Genomic DNA, 24,397 nt, shown 5'->3' on the forward strand with positions numbered 1-24,397 from the left:
AAACCTTTCATGTCTTTGCTTATAACTTTCTGTCATTTTTGTATTTGAGGCAGACTTTTTCAGACCTAGCTTCTGCCAAATTGCCTTTGAGCAAAACTGGTTGTCTTGTTTCTGAGCCTGGAAGTGAGAGGCAATAACAATAATAATAAAAAAACAACAGACTGCCATTTCATTTTATTTTTCTTTTGAATACTTTGCAGCAACGGGGTGAAAGGTGGTGTTTCTTGTAGAGGTGGCCTTCGCTGAGGAGCTGTGCCTTGCATTTGCCCAGAGAAAATTGAGTTTGATTTGTCTGAAGTACTGGTGTTAGAAAGTCACCTCCTGGGTGTTGTGAATCCCTTAGCCAGCAATGATGAGGAAGGAAGGACTCACCTGTTCAATGGCTCCTGGAGAAAACTTTTTGAAAATGGGGAAGCCCAGTCATGGATTTAGCAGGTGACTCACAGGAAGGTATCTCTGGCTAGAACTGTCAAATTCCTGAGGCTGGCAGAGGCCAAGAATATGTCTAGTTCTTCAACAGAGGTGCACACAAAATCTGTAACTTTTTGTTGTGACTCGGAGTGGAAACAGATGCATCCTTTCAGAGGGAAGATGGCCTCTGCAGAGCCTCCTCAGCTGTCTGTGTACCTACTCCCAGGGACAGGAGTGCAGGGAAGGCTCCTGGAGCCAGAAGTGCTTTACAGCTGCAGCACTGGCTCCTCGTGAGCCCTTTCCCTCCATCCCTGCCATTCCTGAGGCTGATGAAACCACATGCTACAGTGCATGAATGCAGTCACAGGTTGAGCCTGGCATGGAGAACGTGGTATCAGCAGAGCTCAGGAGCCTTGTGGATGTGTCCAGGGTGTGACCTGGGTGAAACTGCCTCCATGTGCTTGTGCCCTGCCTGAGCTAAGCTCTCTAATCAAGAGAGCTCTGGGAGCCAGGGCAGACCCGGCAGTGGTGGACCAAAATACATCCAAATGGACTTGCCAAGTGGTCATTGTAACTTCTGATAGAAACAGTGGGACAGCTGTATTATTAGAGACTTCTGACCAGGTTATCTGACCACCCACCATGGCTACAGATGATGGGGTGCTTCCCTCAAATAAATAATTCCTTCTACCTGAAATCAAGGTAGAAGGGCAGATGTGTGAACTGTGCTTCAGCAAGTTGTTTATCCCAAGGCCCTGCATATCCTTTATCTATGACACGTCTGAACACGTTAAAAGTTTGGATATCAGCAGGCAGGGAGTGTTAAGGAGAAGATGCAGTGTTAGTTGGAGATCTTGGCTAATATTGTGCCGAGGACCAGGGCAGTTGGCACAAGCTTCTGTGCATCCTTCTTGACAAACCTTACTTCTTAGTGCCTTCTATTGCTGCAAAATGGGCATTTAAATTCCCTGCCAGCTCAGCCATTCATCACAAACACATTTAGACTTAATTGGTAATTAATTTTCCCTAGCTAGTGTAGATTTTTTTTCCTCAGTGTGTGAGATCTAGAAGAACTCTCTGAGAACCAGCCACAAACGAGTTGTATGTAATTGGTCTTCTCCGACTTGGGGGAGAAGTAACAGTTCATCAGCCCTTAATTAGCTTGGACTTTTTTGAGAGCAGTCTCCAGTTTTTTGACAGGAAAATATACATCTTGTTTCTCCTGTAGCTATACAAAGAAAGTAATTTTACCTTGAATTGACAAATTGGACTGTGTTGGTGTTTTCTTCCTTGTGATGGTGAGTGCAAAGCTGCATGTTGTACCTGGATTGCAGAGCAATTTGTTCAGTTAGTGTCTCTTGTCAGAGAAGAGACCACTCATTATACAAGAAAGAGAGTTTGAGCTCAGTTTAATTAAATCGTGAATGGGCATCCAGCAGTGTTTGGAGTAATACAGAGCAGCTTTTATACACCTCATCAACATCAGAGAAACTTTGTATTTTTTGTTTGTTGGAGGTGAGTGCCAATTTTTGTTCATCGTACAGGTAGGAAGGCTGTGGCAACCGAAATGAAGCCGCCTCAGATTAGTCAGGTTGGGAAAAGTATCCTGCCGGGACAAACTATCAGCCTGGCAGTCATCTGCTTGGCTTGTGAGCCCCTAGGGAGATGCTGCAGGGGAGGGTGCCCATGCAAAAAGATAAGGTGGCACTGCAGCAGGATGAGCCCTGAGTCAGCTCACAGCAGTGCCAGAGCAAATCATCCTCTTGTAGCTCTCACCTGTTGGTGGAGTAGCCAGAACCTCCCAGGAGTGGGTGCACACAGCTGCTGTGCTGGACACAGAGCATGGCTCTCAGAGTTAGGGTCTGTGCAGAGGCCAGTGGGTCAGGGTTACCAGGATAAGTCCTGTGTGTGTGCCAGGAATGCTTGCCAAGATTGTCCTGCCTTGAGAGAGAGGTCCTCTCTGGCAGTTGGGGTGGGGAAGTGGGAGTTGGGACTCAGGCAGAGAGCAGGGCTCAAGTCACCCTTTTGAGGGTGACTTTTGAGATTGCAGAGGAGAGGCTTTGATAAGCTGTGTTAGGATGGCACATGCTGCAGCATCTCTTCTTATTAAACTGAAGTCTTCAGCAAAGCACTTGTTGATGAGATCAGCTTTTGACTTTTTTCTGGGAAGAACCCCCCATTACAAGGTCATTTTATAGGTGGCTTAGGTGCCCTGACAACCTGGTGTCTGCAGGGAGAAATCCAGTTTCAATAGGAAAGGTGTAGAAATACATTCAGAGCAGTCATTTGAGAGATGGAAGGATCCCAGTACAAATGTTTGGAGATATAAACTGCCAACCTGATCAGGTTGAATAAGAATAAATTTCCTCCAAAAGTACACTTGAAAACCAATTTTTATTCAACATTTTAGATAACATATTTTTATTTTCTGCAGAAGTGATTGAACTGGACTTTTGCTAAGACCTGATTTACTCGCAGTCTTTTAAAAGCACTTAAATCAAATTTTAAAGTATTAAGGAGCGCACAATTGTGGCTGGAGGAGGCCAGGCTATTAATACTTAATTAAAATAGTCTTTGTTAAAATAGTACAAGAAGTTTTGGTATTAGCAGCCTGTGGTGAAGATGCAAAGGGTCTTTTCACTGGTTGATCCACTTATTGAGTTTCAGCTTCAAATCTGAGAAGCCAATGAGAGATTATTACTGTAGGAAAGCTTGTATGGTGCTTCCAGTCCCTGAATATAAACAAGACGATAGAACTGTAGTTCTACAATTTTAGAGATCTTTAATTGTAGTCAGCGCCATTCCCTAAAAAAGCACTTTGTTTAATAAAGCTTTGTACAGGCAATATGAATTTTTCAGAAGCTTTTTTTCTTTCCTTATATGCCTAGCACAGTGGAGTTAATTTATACATGCTGTTTGATTTTAATTGAGTAACAGTTTCTCTTCAGCTAGAGCTTATCATGCATCACCAAAAAAAATAATAGTAATTTAGATTTAGAGAATAGTATAATCAGGTTTGCTTCAAAAAGGCCTTAAAAATACAAATGTAATCGAAATGAAAATTATTATTTAAATTATTTTGCTTCTCACTGACTTAAATGATGATTAAAGTTGCTCACGTAAATCAATAAATTGAATCAGGCCAGTTCTGCTATGAGTTCCCCACTGTGCATTCTCAGCCTGAAGGTAGCTGGCAGTTGAAATACCTAAAGATGTTATTAAGGGAGGAGTCAAATCTGTCATCGTTACCCTGCTGTACGTACAAGAGAGTTACATTTCTGTCACATCTATGGTTGTTGAACTTAGGCTGTAAAACCATTTAGTTATTTTTACCGAAACAAAAGCAGGATGCACATCCAAGAAAGCAAATGGGATAAGAGTCTCAGACATGATTATGTTGGCCTCAGTTCACAAACCCTTGGGTACAGCCCTGTCTTGAAATCCACAGAAAGACATGCCTGTTCCTGCCGCAGCTCCTGGGACTGGCACGTGCTTTGCAGGCTGTGCCTCAGAGCCCGGCTGGCTGGGTGGCTCTGAGAAGGGTTGGGACCCTTGGTGGTGGCAGCCCTGCTTCATCTCACCAGGGCTGTGGAAATGACATGTGGCAAGTTGTGGTATGCGTTAAGCAGTGCCAGTTGTGAAGAAAACCTATGAGTAGTACTGTGACACCTTCTGCACCCAGAGAGACTCAGGTTTGGTTCTAGGTGAGGCTGACAGACCCTCAGGCCCTGACCATGGTTCTCTGGCACTGTGGGGTTCCTCCCTCAATCTTCTCAGCTAAGTCTCAAGTCTGAGAGAGGGGTAAGGTCGGCTGGAGGAAAAGCTCTACTAGGGCCCTTCTCTTTTCTCAGGGTATTCAGTTATGCTGCCAAATGACACAGCCTGTTGGATTCCAGCTTCTCTGGAATACATCACCTCTCCTTTTTCTTGTTTTTCAGGTTATTTCCAGGATTTGTTGAACAAGTCAGAAAAGGCCCTTTATGATGCTTTTCCAAGTATGTATGGAGAATTGTACACTCAAAATATGAAGGTCTTCAAGGACTTGTACAACGAGCTGCGCCGCTATTACCGCAGCTCCAACATCAACTTGGAAGAGGCCCTCAATGAGTTCTGGACACGCTTGCTGGAGCGGCTCTTCAAGCTGATGAATCCCCAGTACCACATCACAGATGAGTACCTGGACTGCATGGTGAAACACGCAGAGCAACACAAACCCTTTGGGGAAGTTCCCAGGGACCTGAAGGTGAAGGCAACCCGAGCCTTCATCGCAGCACGTTCCTACGCACAGGGCTTTCTGGTGGGCAGCGACGTGGTCAAAAAGGTGTCTCAGGTATGCTGGGGTTCTCCCTTCTCCTCCACCCTCAGATTGGCAGGAGCTAATCAACAACTGTCGTTGGGGAGGGGGGTTATTTCCCCTTACGTTTTCATTAAAAAGCAGGCAGGTACTTTTCAGTTTTATAAAACAAACTGCTTGAAGGTCACCCCTGCAGTGGAAGGGAGCAGCAAGCCTGGACTTCTACAAGCACTGAAAGCAGCACTGAGGCAGCAAGGTATAACTCACCACAAACCAGTCTTTACCTGATTTTAACCTGTGTAGCAGAGTGCCAAGGAGATGTCAGTTGCCCAGGCTGTAAAGCCATTCCATTGCTTGCCTAGATTCCTTGTGCTTCCCTGACAGGGAAGTGCTGTGCCTCTAAATCACTCTGCCTTGTTTTCCTCCTTGATGGTGATAATGCTGCACCATTGGTGGATTGCCACAAGTATGCTGGGAGGGATGTGTTTCAGCAGTCAGTGGTGGGACTGCTGTGTCTGTTTACGTAGCTGTGTCTACTTGTACAGGTTCTGTGTACAGAGAAGAGGGAGTTTTTAAAGTGCATAGGGATCTTCAGGGATGAAAGGTGCTATATAAATGTAAATTAACATGACTAAATCCAGGGTTCCAGAAGGAAGGAAGTTGTCTGTATTCTTTGCTGCAGAAGCAGCCTTTCGGAGCCAGAAGAAAGTGATTGTCCTGAAACAAGATATTCAGGCTTTTCAAACAGGTATCAAGGAGAAAATCCATACTGCAAAAATGGCTTGCATAAGTGCACGTGGAGATGGGAATCAGCAGGTATGACAATCAGGGTGTGATTAAACTGTGAATGTAAAAATACAGGATCACAATTCATTTTCTCAGAAGGTAACGCGTGGTAATGCATAGCAGAGGACGGTACCACAATGCAGCAAATCCAGACTTTGATCTCTGGAAGAAACATTAATGTGGTAACAGTGACAAATGCTTTAATTTATCAATGTGGGACTATAAAACTGTTCAGCTACCCAAAAGCCTTTGTACATCTCATTAACATCACACTCTCCTGACACTTAAGGCAGATAAAAGAGGAGAATGATGTAATTTCAGGGGGACAAAAGTAAAATACTTTTCATAAATCCTCTGAATGGCAGAGATTTCGAGCTCTATGGGCATGATCCTGCCTGTAGCTGAGATTGGTGGGTAAAGGCTGGCAGGGCAACTGCAGGCTTCTGACCCATTGGATTTTGATTCCACTCCCCCCTTTCTGAATTCTTCTTCTCTTGGGGATCACTCATCAAACAGGATGTGGGGAACATGACGAGTCACAGATCCTCCTTTTCCCTCAGCCTTTCCCCAGCCCATTCCTTCAGGATGGAGGGTCTTTCAGGAGGGTCCCAACCATTCCTGTCTCACAGAAGCCCTCCATGGGATTGCAGTTAGCCTGGTGTCTTGCTGTTGTAGCACAGTCTGCATGAACTGAGTAGGGAAACCTCAGCACAGCCTCCCTGAGAGCCGATTTTGTAATGAGGACCAAAACTGGCCCATTTCTCCTGTCTTCAGGCCCTGTACTTTAGGCAAGAAGGGGTGAGAGTGCTAAGGAGAGAAATCCATTTTACAGATGCCCTGGTAGCCCTCAGCTGTGTCTCAAACAAAAGGCCTGGTTTACCCAATTTCCTTTATTAGTTGTGAATTTACACTTGTGTCAAATGGATATGAAGAGCTGGACTCAACCCACAACTGGTGCCCTGGTTTTAGTAATTTTTCATGTTGCTTTATACTTACAATGTTAGAAGAAAGTGTATAAGACTTTTATTAAGGTCAAAAAATGGAGTTTGACTTTCCTGTCAGCTGGTAGCAGTAGTCTTTAAAACTGGCTCTTTGAGCTGAAATTTCATGTGGAGCACTGGTGAGTGTTTCAGTCAGGAAGTCTGAGAAAGCCAGGACACTTAGAAAAAAATTACCTAGCTTTGGACTTCAGAAAAAATCAGATTGCTTTAGTTTTATTTATTTGCAAATCCCAGAAAAACTGTGGATTTCTAATAAAACCCTCCTGGTTTCAGCTTCTCGGATACTTTCAGTGCAGTGTGTCAGTATATCCCCTATATCCTGTTGCTGTTTCAGGTCCTTGTGCAGAGTCAGCATTACTGGGCACTCTAGAGGAGGACTGATGCTGTTTGCCAGATTTCATGGCTGTCTTAAAGTGGGGAAGAGTCTGCCCTGATTGAGCTACCGGCATGGATTTCAGGAGATTTCTTTAATCCCTGCTATGCCTCCACTGTGCCCAAGGGGTGTTTCATCCCCAGCCTTCAGCTGCTCCGATCTCAGAGGAAGCCATTGCTTCAGGCAGCCCTTGGCCAGTGGCTAGTAGTCATACAGGAATAGGAACAGGGGCTATGTGGTGGGAGCAGGCCCTCTGTGTCCTGCTGGGCATAAATAGTTTGAGGGCAGACGGGGAGAAAATGGTAAAACCGTTTTTCATCTTTACTGCCATCCAAACTTTCAAAGCAAAGTCACCCTGACAGACTGCGGGCTCTGACACCGAGTTCTAAAACTTTTGATGCCGTGGCTGCTGCCACAGACCTGCCCCAGCACTGACAGCAGTGGGATGGGACCCGGGGCACACACGTGGTTGGTGTGGCTCTCACAGCCCAGGTGGCCTGGCAGGGCTGGCACCTGCCCTGGCACACAGTGAGGGGTTGCCATGGCCACGCCTGGGTGGGGATGTTGGGGCAGCACCTCTGTGTTCACGTGCAGGTTCTGTGTTTCTGTAGCTGTGCTTTCAGCACAAAGTGCAGGTTTTCATTTAAGCTGCACAATGCCAAGTGCATTTTTCATCGCCTGCACAAAGTAGAAGATACCCAAACAGCAGCAGCCACAAAGTCCCTAGTGATGGGCACTCGGAGAAGGGGCTTCCCCAGGGATGCCACCTTGTGCTGCTTGCCAGGGCAAGAGGAAAGAAATATCCCAGTTCTGTTTAGGATCCTGTTTGTTGGCTGTGAGGTTGGCAGGCGCCCAAAACCAGCATTTGCTCCAACTCCAAGCATCATGTGAACAGGAGAAGGCCTTGTGCTGAGAGACTTGCTGCCTGCCAGCTGCTGCTCAGAGATCCACACTGGTGCAAGCAGATGCCGTGTTCACCAGCGAGAACGTGCCCCTGGGAAATACATGGTGGGGGTGAACTGAAATACTGGGGAGGGGAGGAAAACTGAGCTGATAGAAATGGCAGGGACTGAGGATGACCCCTTAAAAAACAAAACCAGAAAATCCTCAGGGAGGTGCAACATGATAAACAGGAATGTCCTGGCTGGTTTTGTTTCATATCACATTGCAATACTGCTGAGGCATCTAAGCCTTAGGCCAGGACTGCTGCACATGGTGCTGTGGGGACCAGGTAGCAGAGGTGACCCTGTCTGCACCAGGATGCCCCAAAAGGGCAGTGAGACTGTGCAGGGTCCTTGCAGCCATGCCCATGCTGCACTGGTGGGACAGGGAGGAGAGCTGCCCTGGGCATGGCAAAGAATGTCCAGAGTCCCAAAACTCCCCTCGCAGTCCTGACAACCTGTGAATGTTGCAGGAAAGTGCAGAAAGAGTAAAGAAGTATGTTCTAATTCCAAAGGCAGGGAGAGGAAGTAATTTGAAATTAATTTTGCTCGTCAGTCAGAAAATTATTTATTATGACAATCTTTGTTGGGTCTTCACTGGTTCTTGTTTCTAAATTTTAAGTTTCCCCAAGGGAGTGGAGATTGATGTGAAGCAACACTAGCTATGCAATCAAGAAATACTTACTCAAATAATCAATTTTAATAGTTGTTTGCATTTTCTTTTCTCAGGAGATGTTCTTAAGTCTGATTCTTATTTGAGTTTGAAACAAAATATAATGATTTTCTTTGTAAGCTTTTTCACTAAATCTTGTATTTCCTTTTACCAGTTAAAGTTGTCTATCAGTACATTTATATTTAAGAAGTCCTGTATCTCACAATACGTTTCAGCCTTATTTTTTAAACTTTTATGTTAGAATAAGGTAAGTGGCAGCTTTCCTATTTACCATATGAGTAATTTTTAAACACATGGTGGGTCAAGCTGCATTTGGATTGGAACTGAATTCCAATTAAAAAGGCCCCAAAATAGAATTTTTTAAAATGTTTTTAATGGCTAAGTGAATGTGCTGAACACATATGGAAAATAATGTTTATCTAAACATGCTTTGCATTTCCAACAAGTCAATAACATAATAAAGACAGTATGGTCGTTCCTGGTCCTCATGTCCTCCAAGATTGCAGCCATTTTTCATACCCAGTTTTTTCCACAGCTTGAAACGACATAGTTGACTTCTGTCTTTCAGCTTCCAGTTCCTTTTCAGTGAAGTAGTAAGATTGATCTTACTGAATAAAATGAAGAATGTAATCTTTTTCCCACACTTAGGAAACCACTGTGCTAAAACATCTCAAGTAAAGTGAACACTCCTGTCCCATGTGCTCAGTGGCACATCTCCATCTTTTCAGTGACTGATCTTTTTTCAGAGCATCAGCAGCAAGTACATAAAACCATAAATAACATTTTATTTCATTTAAAGGATTTCACTTTTGTAGTAAAAATAAGCATTCATCTAAATTGACCTTCTCTTGATGCTTAAAAGACAGTATTAGTGCTTGTAAATAGATGTTATGAGAATGTTGTTCCATGGCACTGTTGAGTGGTGGGAATACCCTCATATCCCCATGTTTATTTCCTTTTTACTGGGTGTTATCCCACCTCTTGCTTTGGAGCTGTCCAGTTTTTGCATGGCGGAGGTGTGTGTTCTTGTGTCCTGCAGAATCTCTATGTGGGGCACAAGCAGTGGGGAGCAGCAGGTCCCAAAGGTGCTGGTGTCACCAACAGGGATTGAGGTGGGAAGGAGCTCACCACACCCAGATACAAACAGAACTGCTGGAGCAGGCTGGGATTTTTCCTTGGTTTTGCTTTCTGTCGTAGCAAACCACTGGTGAGGTTTTCCAAAAATGAGCTGGTCAGTGCCTGTGTAAAAGTTTGTGCTTCTGCAGACCCAGAAGCAATTCAGGGTTCAAAATGCCATAAGCACCCTTTGTAGGACTGGCTGTACTCAGGAGGAGGATGAAGAGGACTGAAGTCCTGGGGTTGAGAACACTGCAGTACTTCAGACACGGCTGTCTGTGAACACCATCTGAGGCTGCAGGCTGAAATAAGCTCTTGCACCTTCAGGGACTGGTTTCTGCAGCAACTCCTGTGCTGCCTCCCTTTTGCCAATGCAGCCTCTGGCACAGCTGCCAGACCTGCCCTCGACTGGGCAACCAGGGGGCTGGGACCTTCCCTTCCTTCCCAAGGGCAGCGTCACCTCTACTGAAGTGCCTCGTTCTCTTGCCCAGCTGTCTCTGGCAGCTTGTATGTGGGATTGCATGGTTTAAAACAGTTTAGTTCTAAGTTCCTATCAGCCCAATTCCCTCTGCAAACCCAGGAGCTTCATATCCCTTTCCCTGAACGGCTGTGCTCCCTGGGTCACCAGCCTGCCATTAGCTGCCTTCTTGCTTTAAACTGCTTGGTGCAGCAGCTCCCACAGCTCCACACACACCACTGCTCCTTTCCAGCACTGCTGCATGTAAAGCTAGGGAGGGAATTTTGCAATAACGTTGGAATTTGTTTGGACAGATTCAAATCAAGCTGGATGGGGAACATGCAGTCTTGAACACATTCTTATGTATTTCACATATTACTTTTCAGTATTTCTATCCTTTATTACGTTTCAATCACAATCCTTCAGGGATAAAAACCCATAGGTGTTCTGAATAGAACAGAAATAATGCAGGCAAGCAGATATATGTCTCCTATATTTACCTGGTGGTTAAAGTCAATTGAATCTACTTTTCAAAGGATTGAAGATTGTACCAGCTGGAAATAACTGAGTCAGATGAACAGAGCAGGGAGTGTATGGAATAGGCAGGTGTTGGCTTGCAGAATTTTCCTCCAGATTGAGAGGACATGACAGCAGTTTGTCTATCCACATAAATCTTCCTCATTTTAGTATCTGAACTAGACAGGAATCCAAAGACATAGATCCTCTCAGTTAGCTGCAGGTGCTGCCTCTAGAGCCATCGCCATGGCCCTCTTGAAGTGCCCTCACTGCTGGCTGTGGAGGGAGACAAGGGACAACGCTGCTCCCTATTTTGCTGCCCCAGGTTGCTTGGACTCCCCCAGCCTTCATGTTTTTTATGTCTTTTTCCTGAGTCTGCAGAATGGCCATTTGGCTTCTGGGCAGCAGGGCTGGGCCCAGGCAGTCTTTCTGCCCTCAGCTTAACAGTGGCACTAGTGTGCTGGAGTGTGAACGGCACATGTTTGGCATCACTCTCCATCCTGTGTGTTCCTGCCCCTGTGCTGAGCTGAACGCAGTAAGGTGAAAGTGAGAGGGTCTCTGAACTGTGATGAGGTCATCTGTGTCCTACCACTGCCATCAGACCCCAGCACAGCCACCCCCCAGCACACTCTGCCTGTGCCCTGCTTGCTTCTGATCCCTGACAGGGGTTTGGGAACATGGATCTTGAATGATAGGTTTGGTGAGGCCTAAAACTCATGGTGCTCCAAGGACTCGTGGCTGTGCATTTATGGAAGGAAGATGCAAAATAATGACTGAAGTGATTATACAATTCATTAGACTTTGAAAGAATCATATTTCTGTCAGCCCTGCAGCTGTTTCTTTTAGAGTTTTACTCTGAAAAATTGGAAAGCTTGGTTCATTTAACACACGTCAAGGTGCTAATTACATCAGGGCTGGCATAAACATGCACAAGGCAGCTGCTGACCATGTGGTGGAGAGAGCAGAGTGTGCTCCCCACACCAGCTCTCACTGCACCACTGAGGGCTGGGCACACCTGCAGCTCCCGCTCCTTTCACCAGAGAGACTGGGCGCTGACTGCCCAGTGCGTGGAACAGCCTGATTTCCACACACGTGGAGATGCAAAGAACATCACAGTCTTTCTGGTTTTTATAGTAATATTTGAGGGTCCTTCCGTGGGGATGATGTAAAAGTGAAATGTTTCCCAATGTGAAATTGCCACATTGCAGATAGCCCCGATCACAGAGCCAGACAGCTCCCCTGTGAAACACAAAACTGTCCTCTGGGTGCTGGTCTTGTGCTAAAGGAGAGCAAGGCTGGCTTTCCAAGCTCGTTCCTGGGCTGTCAGTCATCCCGTGGGAAGCTCGGCAGTGCTCCTCACTGCCCACCTGGCAGGATCCGCTCCTCTGCTTGGCCTTTTTTTGTAGCTGCTGTTCTTCATACTGACAACTGTATCCCAGCAGAGGGATTTGGGGTAATTGGAGTGGCTTTGAATACCCACCTGCATTTCCCAGCACACACAGCCTGATCTGTGGCTTGAAGAGCTGACCTGTTGTCCCTTAAACACTTTCCGAGAAAAGGTTTTTCACAGCTGGCAGAAAACCTTACTTTACTTCTCTCACCTGCCTTTAAAATTCACATGAGAAGGTAAGTGAGGACACCACAAATTCCTCGGTTGCAGCTGCCCATGGGGCTGCATTGAGCCCCAAACCTGGGGAGCTCTCCAGCTGCTCTCTCAGCTGCTTTCTGCTGGCTTCAAAGCACCCCTTGGTTTGGAAACCTAAGTTGCCTCATGTGACTGGGTTTAACTGATACTTCTGGAGGTTAGAATGGCCATTCAGACAGCAAGGCCTTCTGCCTGGGAAAATATACCTGGCAGTTAGTGCAGGCACATTTTGACAGATATCTGATGTCTGGAGGTATTTTGTGTTCACACCTACCAACTCCACGTCACACCAAAAGCGCAGCCAGGTGCTGCATGACCCAGTGCCCACACGCTGGGTCTGCCCTGCTCCTCAGAGACTAGAGCCAGGAAGGGGCTGGGAGAGCAGGGACATGGTCCAGCATGGGAAACACCAACTCTACCCCACAGAGAGCTCCCTGCAAATCACCTAATACTCCCTTGGGCAAAATTTTTAGAGGGAATAAAGCCCACAAAACAGCACTTCCACCAACAGTGTTAGGCACTAGCTCAGGCTTCTCACCCCATCAGCTGACCTGCCCATGTCCCCATGACAATCCAAGTGGGTTGACAACACTTCCAGCAGCCTCTAGTTTTCACCCAGGCCTCCCTCTCCATCCCTGAATCTCTCCCCTCTACCTAACCCTGCTTCCTCTGGGAAGCAGGGCACAGATGGCTCACAGCAGCCTGGGGATAATGTGCAAGGGGGGTAGGAAAAATACCATCAAGAGTTCAGCTTATTTTATTGGTGTTAAATGCCTTTCAGATGTACTTAAAGGCCCCTGAAGGCCAAAGAGTCCCATCACATTGCAGCAAGGCTGCAAGTTCTCATTTGCTTTTAAGCCAGGCTTCAAAAGGAGAAAGGATTTGGGGTTGGATGATTTTTTTTTTCATTTTTTTTTTCTTTCCCTTGTTTGAAGCCAGCACTTCAAAAGCAGCATCTGCAGCTTGGCTGCAGGTTCTGGGTGCCGGAGGAGCTGGCCACCTCCTGATGGGAGCAGGAGGAGACCCGCCACCAGCCCCAGGAAGAGTCTCACCCTCTTGAAGCCATCCAGAGCCGGTGGCATAGCCTAACCACACACTGTGCTGCTGTGGTAGGAGCTCGGTACTGCCACTGTTGAAATGATTGTCCTGTGGCTTCCTAAAGCTCAACCTTCCTCTGGAAGCTGGGAGGGGTAAGGAGAAGCAGTGCTTGATCAAAAACACCACGTAACTCCTGGATGTGACATGTGGAACTTGTGCTGGCACTAGTGCCTCTTTGGCTGCAGTTCCCTGAGGCCTTCTTCTCTGCATCCTACACTTGGGTCTTTCCAGCCACCTTTTCAGGAAATAATTGACTTGGATAAAGAAATGTTTTTTGGAGTAAGGAGGACGTAGCAGCTTTTAGCTGAGTGCTAATGAAAACTCAATAACACATAAGACTCATATCATTGCTTCCATGATCTGTTTGTGCCCTGATATTGCTCAGGGGGTTTCAGAGGCTTTGAATTTTTTCCCAAGCAGTAGGCATTAGGGTAATGGCAGAAAATGTGTCTCCTCTTTGCCCCTCTCTGTTCTTCTGTGTGACCTGTCAATTGACATCCCATGTCAGAAGGGTAAAAAACCCTCCACTGTTCCATATTCAGTGAGGTCCAGGGTCAGGAGGAATTGCACTGTTCTTTGCACCAACTCTTACGCTGTAAAGAGGTCTACAAATCAGTGGGTGCTGTTTGGAAAATCAGCATGTAACCTGGGTAGGAGCTTTAGTGGGAGAAAGAACAGATCGTGGTGGGGCTGAGGGAAAAGGGTTCCATGGCTTTAGAAGGTGTGCTCTTGTTACCTGTGAGCATGTGTAGGTGTGCAAAGATGGATAACTTGGGTTGAACATGCAAATCAAAAGTTTGATTTGCTCTTTAAAGGTGCAGAAGGATAAGAAGGCTTTTTCCTCTAGAAAAGTCTAGCCTGTTTCAACCAAAGTGCTGCCCTGCTGCTGTGTGTCCTACAGAGACTAAAGCCCTCCCAAGAGCTGTCTGCACTCAGGTGTCTCTGGTCCATCAAATGCTCGTGCAGTGGTGTCTTGTGTTTGAGCTGAGTGCTTTCCCCATCTAGAAGTAGTTTCTCCTCCCTATGTTTTTGCTTCAGAAAATGTATAGCTGTTCCAAAGTTATGTTTAGGTCCTATGAAGAATAACTTAACTCTCCTTAAGCGCGCAGGGAGAGAGTAGGTTGTCATCCTCAAGCCTCCTGTGTTTCTGTGATTCTCTGCTTGGAAAGCAAATAAAGTACAGGGCAGAAGCTTTTTTTTTTGTTAGGAGCCTTTCACACTGAATGTTTTCTAAATTGGCTGGGGAGTGGCAAGGAACCCAGCTAGCGACTAATCCCCCAGCCCATCCACTCAGCAAATGGCTTGTGAAAGTCATTCATTTTACTGTAATTGATTTAAACGTTGCTCAGGAGGAGGAAAAAATTAAGGAAACCGATGCCACTTAGAATAGAGAATTATGTGTTCTCAATGTTCTGTCCTGTTATCTCCACACGTGCCCGTTCTCCTCTGGTTACTGAGCAAACACTGTGCCGAGGAGTCACACGGCAAAGCCCAGCTCAAAATTCCTGTGAGCAAGCTCCAGTGCTGGCCAGGACATGAGACAGGAGAGTCTGTAAAGGTCCTTGGCTCTAGCAAAGCATTTCCTTCCTGCCACGGTCCGAAAGGGGAGGATGGGACCATGGCACAGCACGGGTACGGGACACAAGGGTGGGATGCAGGTAGAATGCTCTAGACACAAGGGTGGGATGCAGGTAGAATGCTCTAGACACAAGGGTGGGATGCAGGTAGAATGCTCTATTCACATGTGCACCCGATCTTTTATCAGCTCGGGAAGGGAAAGGGCCAGACCATAGGGCGGAGCATGAGACAGACAAGCGGGGGGACAAACCAGGATAGGGACACGGGCAAATGAGGGAGGAAGGTGGGAGGAACTGGGGAGAGAAGAGGCGAATGGAGGCTGTCCCCTCTCTGCAGTTTCTCCAGCCAATTGGCAGAGAAACAGAGGAGCAGGGAGGTGAACAGGCCGGGACATGCCCGGGAAGTACAAATTCTGGGGAAGCATACAATGTGTATACATAATAACTGTAAAGTCTGTAGCATAAAGTCCTCTCAATCACTGTACATCTTTTTCCACTTCTGAGATTTTCTCCATTCTGATTCCTGGTCCTTCACACCCTCCAGCAATTCACATCTGGTTGGGGGGCTCCATCAACAAAGCATGGGCACATCAGGCTTTGGAGAATCGCCGTGGAAAAGCACAGAGCTCGGCCCTGGCTACAAGCACAGTCGTGGGGTAATACCTGATGACAACCTCCTTGAAATGTCAGTGCTTATGGTGGAACAGGGCTTTTTATAAGGCAGCCACCTGTTCCCCTTGCATTACCTCATTGTTACTACTGTATTTCCAACTGTAAAGTAGTTTTACTTAAAGTGATTTACTGCTTAATATGATTTGTCCCCTATTTTGGGTATATCTTAGAAGATAGTATTTTTTCCTTATCACTTCATCACTGGCTGTACTTTAAAGGACTGTACCCATGGATGTCACTGGGGTCAGAATTGAGTATGTGGATTTTAACTGAGCAATGACATAGGATCAATGTATTTTTAAGCTGAGCTTAGCTTTGTTTTGCATTTTTATTTATACCTCTGACAAGTGAATGAGTTCCCTGGCTCCAAGCCATACCTCTCAATAATGATTTTTTTTTTCCATATTCTTTGGAAATGGCTTCTCCAATGTATTATGCCTGTTCTCTTGACATCTTAATGCAGTTTCTAGGTCACTGAGCTAAGAAAAGACTACAGGTGCCACTAAAGTGTCCTTAAAGGAGAACCAGCCACAGGCCGGGCCAGGTTGATGGTACTTAGAGAAATCAATTATTGTCATGTACTATCTTCATGCTGTGCCAGATCAGTTAAAGATGAATCAATTATGTCAGGTTTCACTCCATCTGCAGGAGTTTTCATGCTCCTGCCCTCAGGCCACCTGTGGTGAATGGAGGACGTTGCTTATTGATCAATCAGTTATTGCAGTTCTGCACTGGGAAACTGGAGTGCTCTCCAGCTGGCACCCGTTAGCTGTTGGGCAGGGGTTCTTTTGAAGACTGAAAGGTGAAAGCAAAACCCACTAGGAAGTCAAGATATCTCAGTGTGCAGGTGGAGGTCAATCTGGACCTCCTGCCAGCCTGGAGAAACTGCCTCACTCCCACTGTGCAGGCATTTCTCTGGAGGGAGCTGGCATGGAGGGAAGGTGCATGGTCCCTCATATCCAACCCAAGGAGCTCTTCTCCCCAGTGCCACTGCTGGAGCTGGTTGTGCCCTACAGGTGAGCAGGCAGGGGATCTGCAGCACTCTCCTGCTTGTGTTACTGTATCCGTACCCTGGGAGGGAAGCGCAGCCCCTCCTAACAGGGGCTGGTATTCCCCTGAGTGGACACAGCATTCACGAAAAAAACCTGGAAGCTAACTTCAGCAAACTAATCCATGAGGACTAAGAGATATTTGAAGGGCTCTGTTCCTTAATATGCTGCAAGTCCCTCAAAGGGATGGTGCAGGATCAGGGTTGGGAGGGGCTCTGGGAGCCCCAAGCCCTCACCCCCTTGTGCCCTGTGTGGAGCAGTAGTCCATGGGCTGGGTGGAACGATAAGAAACTGAGCTCCGGCCAAGCAAAACATGGAGAAAATACTCTGTGAGATTCCTCTTCCTGCTCTCTAATCCCTCTGTTCTTGGTTCACCTCTGCAGCCTCCCTGTGCCAAAGGAGTGCTTCTGCCAACAGGAGAGGTTGGAGTCATTCTCCGGGGAAAGGGAATGAAGCCTGGTGTCATGCACCTACAAAAAATTAATAGTTATCCTTTCTGCCAAGAGATTAAGTTGAACAGTTGGCACCTGCCAGATTCAGCAGAGTATCAGCTGATTATGGATGTTTCACCTGCTTGTCTTCAGAGGAGAGGCTGTGGGGCAGGGCGCAGGGGCCTGCTGTGAGGCAGTGGGGCACTGCACTGTCCTCCAGGAGAAAAAGCCACCGTGTAAGAGTGACAGGCTGCCAGTGCACACACACCTCCCTCTGACGTCCAGAAATGTTCCTTGCTGAGGTGCAGAAGCAGGGTTTTTTTCCCCCCAGACTCTCAGGAGCTGAGCCTGAGCCTCAGGCACCGTTGTTGCCTGCACCCACTGCCCCAAGACAGTGGCAGCAACCCACCGTAGCTGCCTGGGCACCGGTGTGGTGGTGGGTGGTGTGGCTGGTGACAGGCAGTGTGGCTGGCTGACAGCCGAGGAGAGGTTGGAGGGAGGTGGGCCGCAGGACAGAAGGCAGCTGTCTGCACTGTGGGGAGCCTTGGCAGCTGCCCACTCGCCCGCCGTGCCAGAGGGCAGATGGAGTGGGTGGGCACCAAGGAGCAGGCGCTCGTGGCCGCTGCCCTTCTGCAGCTCTGAGGGGTGGCCGGGCACGGGTGGCCCTGCATGGTCACTCTCCAGTGGGAGAGTGAGTGCCGAGCTCAGGGTGTGAAGGTCCTTTTTGACACACACAAAGTAAATGCAGAGGCCAGAATGAATTCTGCAAGCAACAGTACTTGTGAAATGCCCACTGGGCCTGTCACAAGCTTCACTGAAATATGGCTTGCTGTGGTCACCCCTGTGTAGCTCCAGTGCAGGGCTGGGTTTAAACCATACTTTAAGCATCTTGGAGATGCTTTTCTGAGCCAAAATATGTCTCTTGCCTCTCTCAGTGTACCCCACAGGTTCTGGCAGGGTGTCAGTAGCTTTGTGTCCTTCCTGCTGGTGACTGTCCTCTCTGCCCCAGGGGGCTGGCCTGCACTGCCTCAGGGCAGCTTCCTGCAGGCAATGCTGCACTCCTGTTTTCCACCCAGAGCCCCTCATCTCCCTGCGCTCCAAAAGGCTGTGCAGTGTGACCATGGAGGTATGTAGGTGCAGACAGTGATCTGTCCCCATCAGTGCTGTGGAAAGTGGCTCACCCAAGCGACTCGCCTGTGCTGCCGGTGCTAGGCTGTGCAGCTGGTCTGTGGGGTGGGAGGTTACAGTGCTCCAGGGCCATGGCTGGATATGGGATGAGCAGTGATGGGCTGTGCCAGTAAAACACAGGGACAAAGTTGTGTTCAGGCCTGCACAGGCTGTGTGATTGTGTTGGAGTGTCACTGTCAAATCCATGTACGTCAATGCCCTGCCCAGGGAAGGGGAGGTCACAGCTCCTTTCCCAGCTGGATCCCTTGCTTTTTGTGTGAATGATCTGGATTTGAAAGGTCTGCACCTACAGCCTGTGCTCTTACCTGTTGCCTTTCAGTCACTATTCAGCCATGATTATTTAAACCCTGAGACGTTTGCCTGTCCCTCTGCTTTGTTGCATCCCCTCTGAGATCGCTGAGGCAGGAAGCGCAGTGGCTTCACCGCTTCTCCCGTGGATGAAGCTTGTGGCAGCCATGCGGTGCAGCGGGATGGAGCCTCCATCTCCTGGTGACTGAGCCGCATGGCAGCTGGGCACTGGGACCTGCCTGTGGGAGTTGTCTCAGGAAGGAGCCGGAAAGCTAGTCCAGGAAGCCAAGGAAAGCTTTGATGTGTGAGGGGTCCCTGCCAGGCTCAACCCCTCTGGCCACAGTGGGACACAGTGTTTATCCAGAGTCATCTCAGGACCTGCTTCTGGCTGAAGCAGGCTCTGTTTGGGTTCTCTCTCTGAATCCTAGAAATTTTTGTCCTCATCGTGTAAAAGGTTCTCACGAGGTTATTTTAAAGCATTGCTGCCCGATGAAGCCTCAGCACCATCCAGCATCAGTTTTTCTGAGGCTTACTGCAAGTGGGGTGCTACTGTGCAGTTTCAGTAGAGGGGAAGCTTAGGGATTTTCTCTTGCAACTCAGCAGGTTCACACTGTCCCAAAGGTACCTCAGAACTGGATACGTTCAAAGTATTTTTCACAAATAATAAAGAGATCAGGGCAGTTTTCAGCATTGCAGCTGCAGCTCAAAGCTCAGGGATTTTTCCATGTCAAGATTTGATCCTTTCATCACTTTTCTCCCCTCTGAGCTCCTTGTGAGTGTCAAGTACCTGGAACCAAGGGAGACTTGCATGCAGACACTCATTTTTATTTTTGTAAATGGTTTTAAAAGGTTGACAAGGGAATTGCAAATGGATCTGAGCAAAGATGGAAAAAGACCACAAAGGAGAAGACACTTTAGCAACAAGACAGGGGAGGCATGGAGCTCTGCCAGCATCTCTGCAGGGTCTGCCAGGTTGTTATTCACCCCTCAGCGCGCTGACAGCCCCTTGCCCACAGCAGTTGGAGGGGGATGCTGTCCCATGGCTGATGGTCTGGGGGGATGTGCTGCAGAGGCTGTGGCCGTGCTTCCTGGGCTCTGCACCTGCATTGGCTCTGTGCTTGAGGGACCAAGGCTGTTTAATTAAAGGTGGCAAAGTCACCTCCCAAGTCAGCTCTGCACAGCACCGGCTGCACATGCAGTGCCTGTGAGCTGCTGGCATGGCGTGTGTTGGCCCATGTCACCGCCTGCCTGCGGCTCCTCGAGTGCTTGCAGAGAGCAACCACTTCCACTGTCAAGTGCTCTCAATTGCCCTTATTTTCAGAATTGTGCAAGCCTTCCCCCAGTACCATTCTCCTTTCCAAAAATTCCATCTGGGAACTTTCTGTGTCCAGGGCCCCACTGTGCATCCCCCCAGGAAGCCGGAGATGCAGTTTGTGGTGGGATGCCTGTGTCCACAGGGTAGTGGCAACAAACCCTTCCTGCAGAAGGGGCATGGTGGTGGACTGATGGCAGAGGCTCCAGGGTTCAAGGTTACAGCTGGTGGGCAGCTTGGGCTGTCCTTGTGGCCACCAGACCAGGCTGGAAACGGGGTGCTGGTGCTCACATAAAGGTTTTTCCTGGAAGGCTTGGTTCAAACGCAGCCTGAGGAACTGGCTGCCTTGAAGGTCTTGTCCCTCCAACAGGAGTAACACCTGAGGAAAGATGAGGGGAAGGAATGGCAATGAGAGGGGAAGTGGCTTTCCCAGGGCCGCACACTTGGGGAGCTGTGCTGCCTTTCAGAGCACACCAAGCTCCTTCACCCCAGGCAAGGGGGAGTTCATCCACATGCCCCCTGACCAGCCTGTGTGCCTGACTCTGATCTATCTCCCCCAGGTGTCCCTGAGCCATGAGTGCACTCGTGCCGTCATGAAGCTGATGTACTGCCCGCACTGCCGGGGCATGTCCAGCGTGAGGCCCTGCAACAACTACTGCCTGAACGTTGTGAAGGGCTGCCTGGCCAACCAGGCAGACCTGAACACCGAGTGGAAGTACCTGATGGGTAAGATGGCCTTTCTCTGCTGCAGCACAGCTGTCTCTCACGGCAACCTTTGAACTCACTGAGGCAGTGTTTGGCAAGGAAAGACAGGAGGGTTGGAGGCTCAGTGGAGGTTGTTTGCAGTTGTAAAGCTCTCACTCCTCCTTGTGCCCACAGAGCATCACGTAGCAAGCTCCTCTTTCTCTCTCAGGCTCTACATATGGAGTGCTTTGAGACCTGAGGGAGCTTTGGTGTTCGTCTGTGCTCATGCAAGGCAGGCACCAGAGGAAGAACTTTGGGCTTGGCCAAAGAACTTCGGGCTTGGCCTTTTCCCTTACCTTGGCACCCACTGCCTGGCCAGCAAGGCTGCCAGCTCACTGCCCAGCTGCAGCCCAGCAGGCTGGCTCATGGTTGGTGCATGCTGGTGTTAGCAATAAAAATCCCGATGGAGTTCAAGGAGTGTCCTCTGCCTCTCAAGGGACATTGCAAAATAGATCTGGAACTGCAGCAACCAAGGCCAGGGCACTGCCCACTGAGGTGCAGCTGCCACCTCATTCTGGGACTAAGGAACTGTGGCTAATTGGAAGTGCTCAGCATGAGAGCAACTGGGAGGCTGCTGTGAAGAAGGAGGAGGAATATTCCCTCCCCCAAGGGTTTAACCAGGACTTCAGTGTGCTTTAGCCTTTCTGACCAGAGCCAGCCAACCATTCCCTGTCACTGCTCTCCAGGCAGGATGGCTGCACATCTCCAGAAAGGTCACTATACAGCTCTCCCTGACTGATAGGAAAGCAATTCCATGTGCATTTTGTACTCACTGTGGCTTCCTCTTCCCAAGAGACATCATTGTCAAGGGGTGATGGTGAGGAGGAAATTGGAGTTTCTTTCAAATTGCTGTTGTACATTTCAGTGTCAGAGGTCACAATTTGATCAAGGACAGGAGCAAAATGTGGAATCAAAGGCAGTAGTTCACAGTGTTATCCATCCTTCACCCCTCTCCAGGCCCTTTTGTGTAGGCAGGGAGGATTTTGTTACACTAAACACAGAATTACTCTTTCAGTTTGACAAATTAGGGCAGGTCAAATTAAGGGAGATTTTTACAGTAAGTGGTTCAAATATAACTTATAAGTAATTTTTGGGTGCAGCCTTTGATTGAAACATCTGTATCCCAACATTAGTGCCTCTGCAGGCTAAAATTATCTGAAATATAATCTCAAAGATGACACCACTATCCCTGAGTGGCAGCAGAGTTAAACTGCAAGCTCTTCAATGTTGCAGGAGATGTTATTTCCCAGAATACAAAAAAAGTCACCCCTTGCATATAGACTGACCTTGCTTCAGCCCCAACTGGAGTGTTGAGAAGCATCTCTGGAGGTAAACAGAGCCTGGTAATTCTTTATAAGCCAAGCACAGTCCCAAAGCAGCCATCCAGGCAGTAACTTCCAGGCCAGGCAGGAGTGGCTGGACATCAAGAGGACAATCCTCCAAGAGGAGCTGAGAGCAAGAGGCACCCCTCAGTCACTCCCTGTCCTGTTTACCAGTTAGTTGTGGGCATTATGGTCTGCTTCTCTGCTGTTATAGACTGATATTTTCCTTGTTGGTCACTGTCATCCTTCCAGAGGTGAGAGTGAGAAGAATTAACTCATTTTTTCACTCCACTGCTACAGAAGCTATTGCCCACACCCAGTACCCTTGGCACTTCATTGGCCTCGTTTGTCCCACCTTTTGCTGGCTGCAGTGCTTTGCTGAAGACATGCAGTGAATTAGGAGAGGGTGGAACAAGTATTGCTGTGTGTTTCTTAATACTTCTGCACCAGTTTTCTGGTTTTCCTTTCTGTGTCACCCCAGGAAATGCTGATCACTTTGGGTGAATACAGGTTGCATTTACCATTTGCAGGAGGTGGCCTCTGTTCCTCTGCCACAGAGTGTGGCTTGACTTAAGTAAGGAAAAGGAGAACCTGTGCAGTAGTGAAAATGGGGAGATGTCTCCCAGCCAGCCTGCTGAGGGGCTGGCAGCTTTTCCCACCCAGCATGAGCGTGATCTTTACCTTGGTTTGTACAGAGTGATGATGAGATGCCTTATTTCCCCAGATTCCCTGATCGTGGTGGCTGATCGGATCGACGGACCCTACAATGTGGACACTGTAATAGGGACCATTCACATGAGGATTGCTGAAGCTATTTCCAACTTGCAAGAAAACAAAGATTCCATCACAGCCAAGGTAAGAGCATGTGCCTGGGCCTGGCTGAGGACACATCATGTGTAACTGCCAGGACCAAATGCTTTTTGTGGTGACTATTCGACTGAGTTGAAGGACATAAGAGTGAAAGAGAGCGAACGTCCTCTCTTCTAATGACAGGAAACCACCCACCTTAGGCAAAAACCTTCTCCAGTGTTTCCAAATATTGCTCCCTAACACATCCAGCCAGCCTCCTTTGGGTACAGGCACAGGAGGTGGGACTGCATATGCAGTGACTGGGAGAGGCAGGGTGGCACTTGCTGTCAGGGGCCTCTGTGTCTGAAGAGTCCTGATTTCTTTTGGCTGAGCTGAGGTGTTTACAGCAAGTGCACAGTCCCCAGTGACAGAAGGCCGCTGCTTTAACCTGCCTCAGGGGGATGTTCTGCTGTGGCAACACTGGGCTATCAGGTTGTATCGTGGGACAGAGTTGCAATCTGACAGTCCAGAGTACAAAACAGACTCTCATGAGGCTCACCTGTCTTCCAAGAAGTATATATCATGAAGCTGTCTTCTATTTTTGGTATATTTATCCACTTAACCACAATCACCTCTGTAGCTACAGGTAAGAGAAGCTTTGGGAACAAAAGCAGCCCTCCAGGGCTTCTGCCTTTTGTCCAGACACTCCCCAGGTCCTGCAGCTATCCCCCAGTTAGGGCAGAGATGCAGACGAAAGGAGCGGGACTGGTCCTAACTGGGTTTTGGAGAAGGGATGGGCTACAAGTATTGCTTGGCAAGCAGGAATTCACTGGCACACATCAAAGCACTAACAGCAGCATGCAAACAAGTACTGGTTTAAGTTTCTTTCCTGACATGAAAGGCCATATTCTTTCTTGTAAGATGAGACTGAGGCTGTCCTCATAAAAGCAAATCCATGGTGTGGGAAAACATGGCATCATTCACAAGAAAGATGTTTCCAAGGGGAAAATAGTCTAATTGGTGCTCAACTGGAGCAACCAAACATGTTTGATAAGCTCCTCAGTGTGACCTGGTGACCACTTCTTGCTGGTAGCACTGTTTTGAGCACGGCAAAGCCATCAGGTGAAAGATGTTGTTGTCACATGAGCTTGAGACTGTCTCAGAGCAGTCCTGGGGGTCTTCTCTGTCAGGACCTAGGGCAGCAGGCTCGAGCCGCAGTTGAGGGCTTCAAACATGGCCTGGGCCATGGGCACTGTCTGCTAGTTGTGAGAAGAGCCAGAAGTGGCCATTGAACCCAGTGACACCTTCAGTCATGGGTTTTCCTGGGATCTGGGAAAAAACTGGAAAGAAAAACTTTTGGTACTGGGCCCTGTGTTCACAGCACCACAGAGCCCTCTCTCTGCCTCCTCCTCTTGCTCCCTGTGGCTCTCTCATGGATTTCAGGCAGCAGGAGCGATCAGAGGCAGCAAACACCTATTTGCTCTCATCGCGCGGGAGACTATTGATCACCTCAGTCTGCAGGAGACATGTTTTGTCCAGCAGTAACTTGTGTTGCTCACCTGAAGCCCTTGGGATGGCAAGAGGATCACCTTAGTACCACGCTGTGCTGGAGCTGCTACAGGAGCCACTGTCCTGGACACCACCCCAGGCTTTTACCTCCTGCAAGAGTTGTCTGCTGTCAACAGCAGTAGTAGGCCCACAAGATACAACAGTG

General features: G+C 48.2%; 1 protein-coding gene across 3 annotated transcripts in view; it reads left to right on the forward strand.

Moving 5' to 3' along the window:
* GPC1 (glypican 1) overlaps positions 1-24,397 on the forward strand; it is a 202,788-nt gene that overhangs the window by 169,547 nt on the left and 8,844 nt on the right. For all 3 annotated transcript variants that reach the window (XM_029963676.1, XM_008930216.3, XM_025896134.2), the window contains 3 exons: positions 4,350-4,741; positions 20,389-20,554; positions 22,619-22,749. In XM_029963676.1, coding sequence (XP_029819536.1) covers positions 4,350-4,741; positions 20,389-20,554; positions 22,619-22,749 — 689 coding nt within the window. The remainder of the gene's footprint in view (positions 1-4,349; positions 4,742-20,388; positions 20,555-22,618; positions 22,750-24,397) is intronic.

Source organism: Manacus vitellinus, unplaced genomic scaffold (assembly GCF_001715985.3).
Source record: "Manacus vitellinus isolate BGI_N305 unplaced genomic scaffold, ASM171598v3 scaffold_60_pilon, whole genome shotgun sequence".
Classification (NCBI taxonomy): domain Eukaryota; kingdom Metazoa; phylum Chordata; class Aves; order Passeriformes; family Pipridae; genus Manacus; species Manacus vitellinus.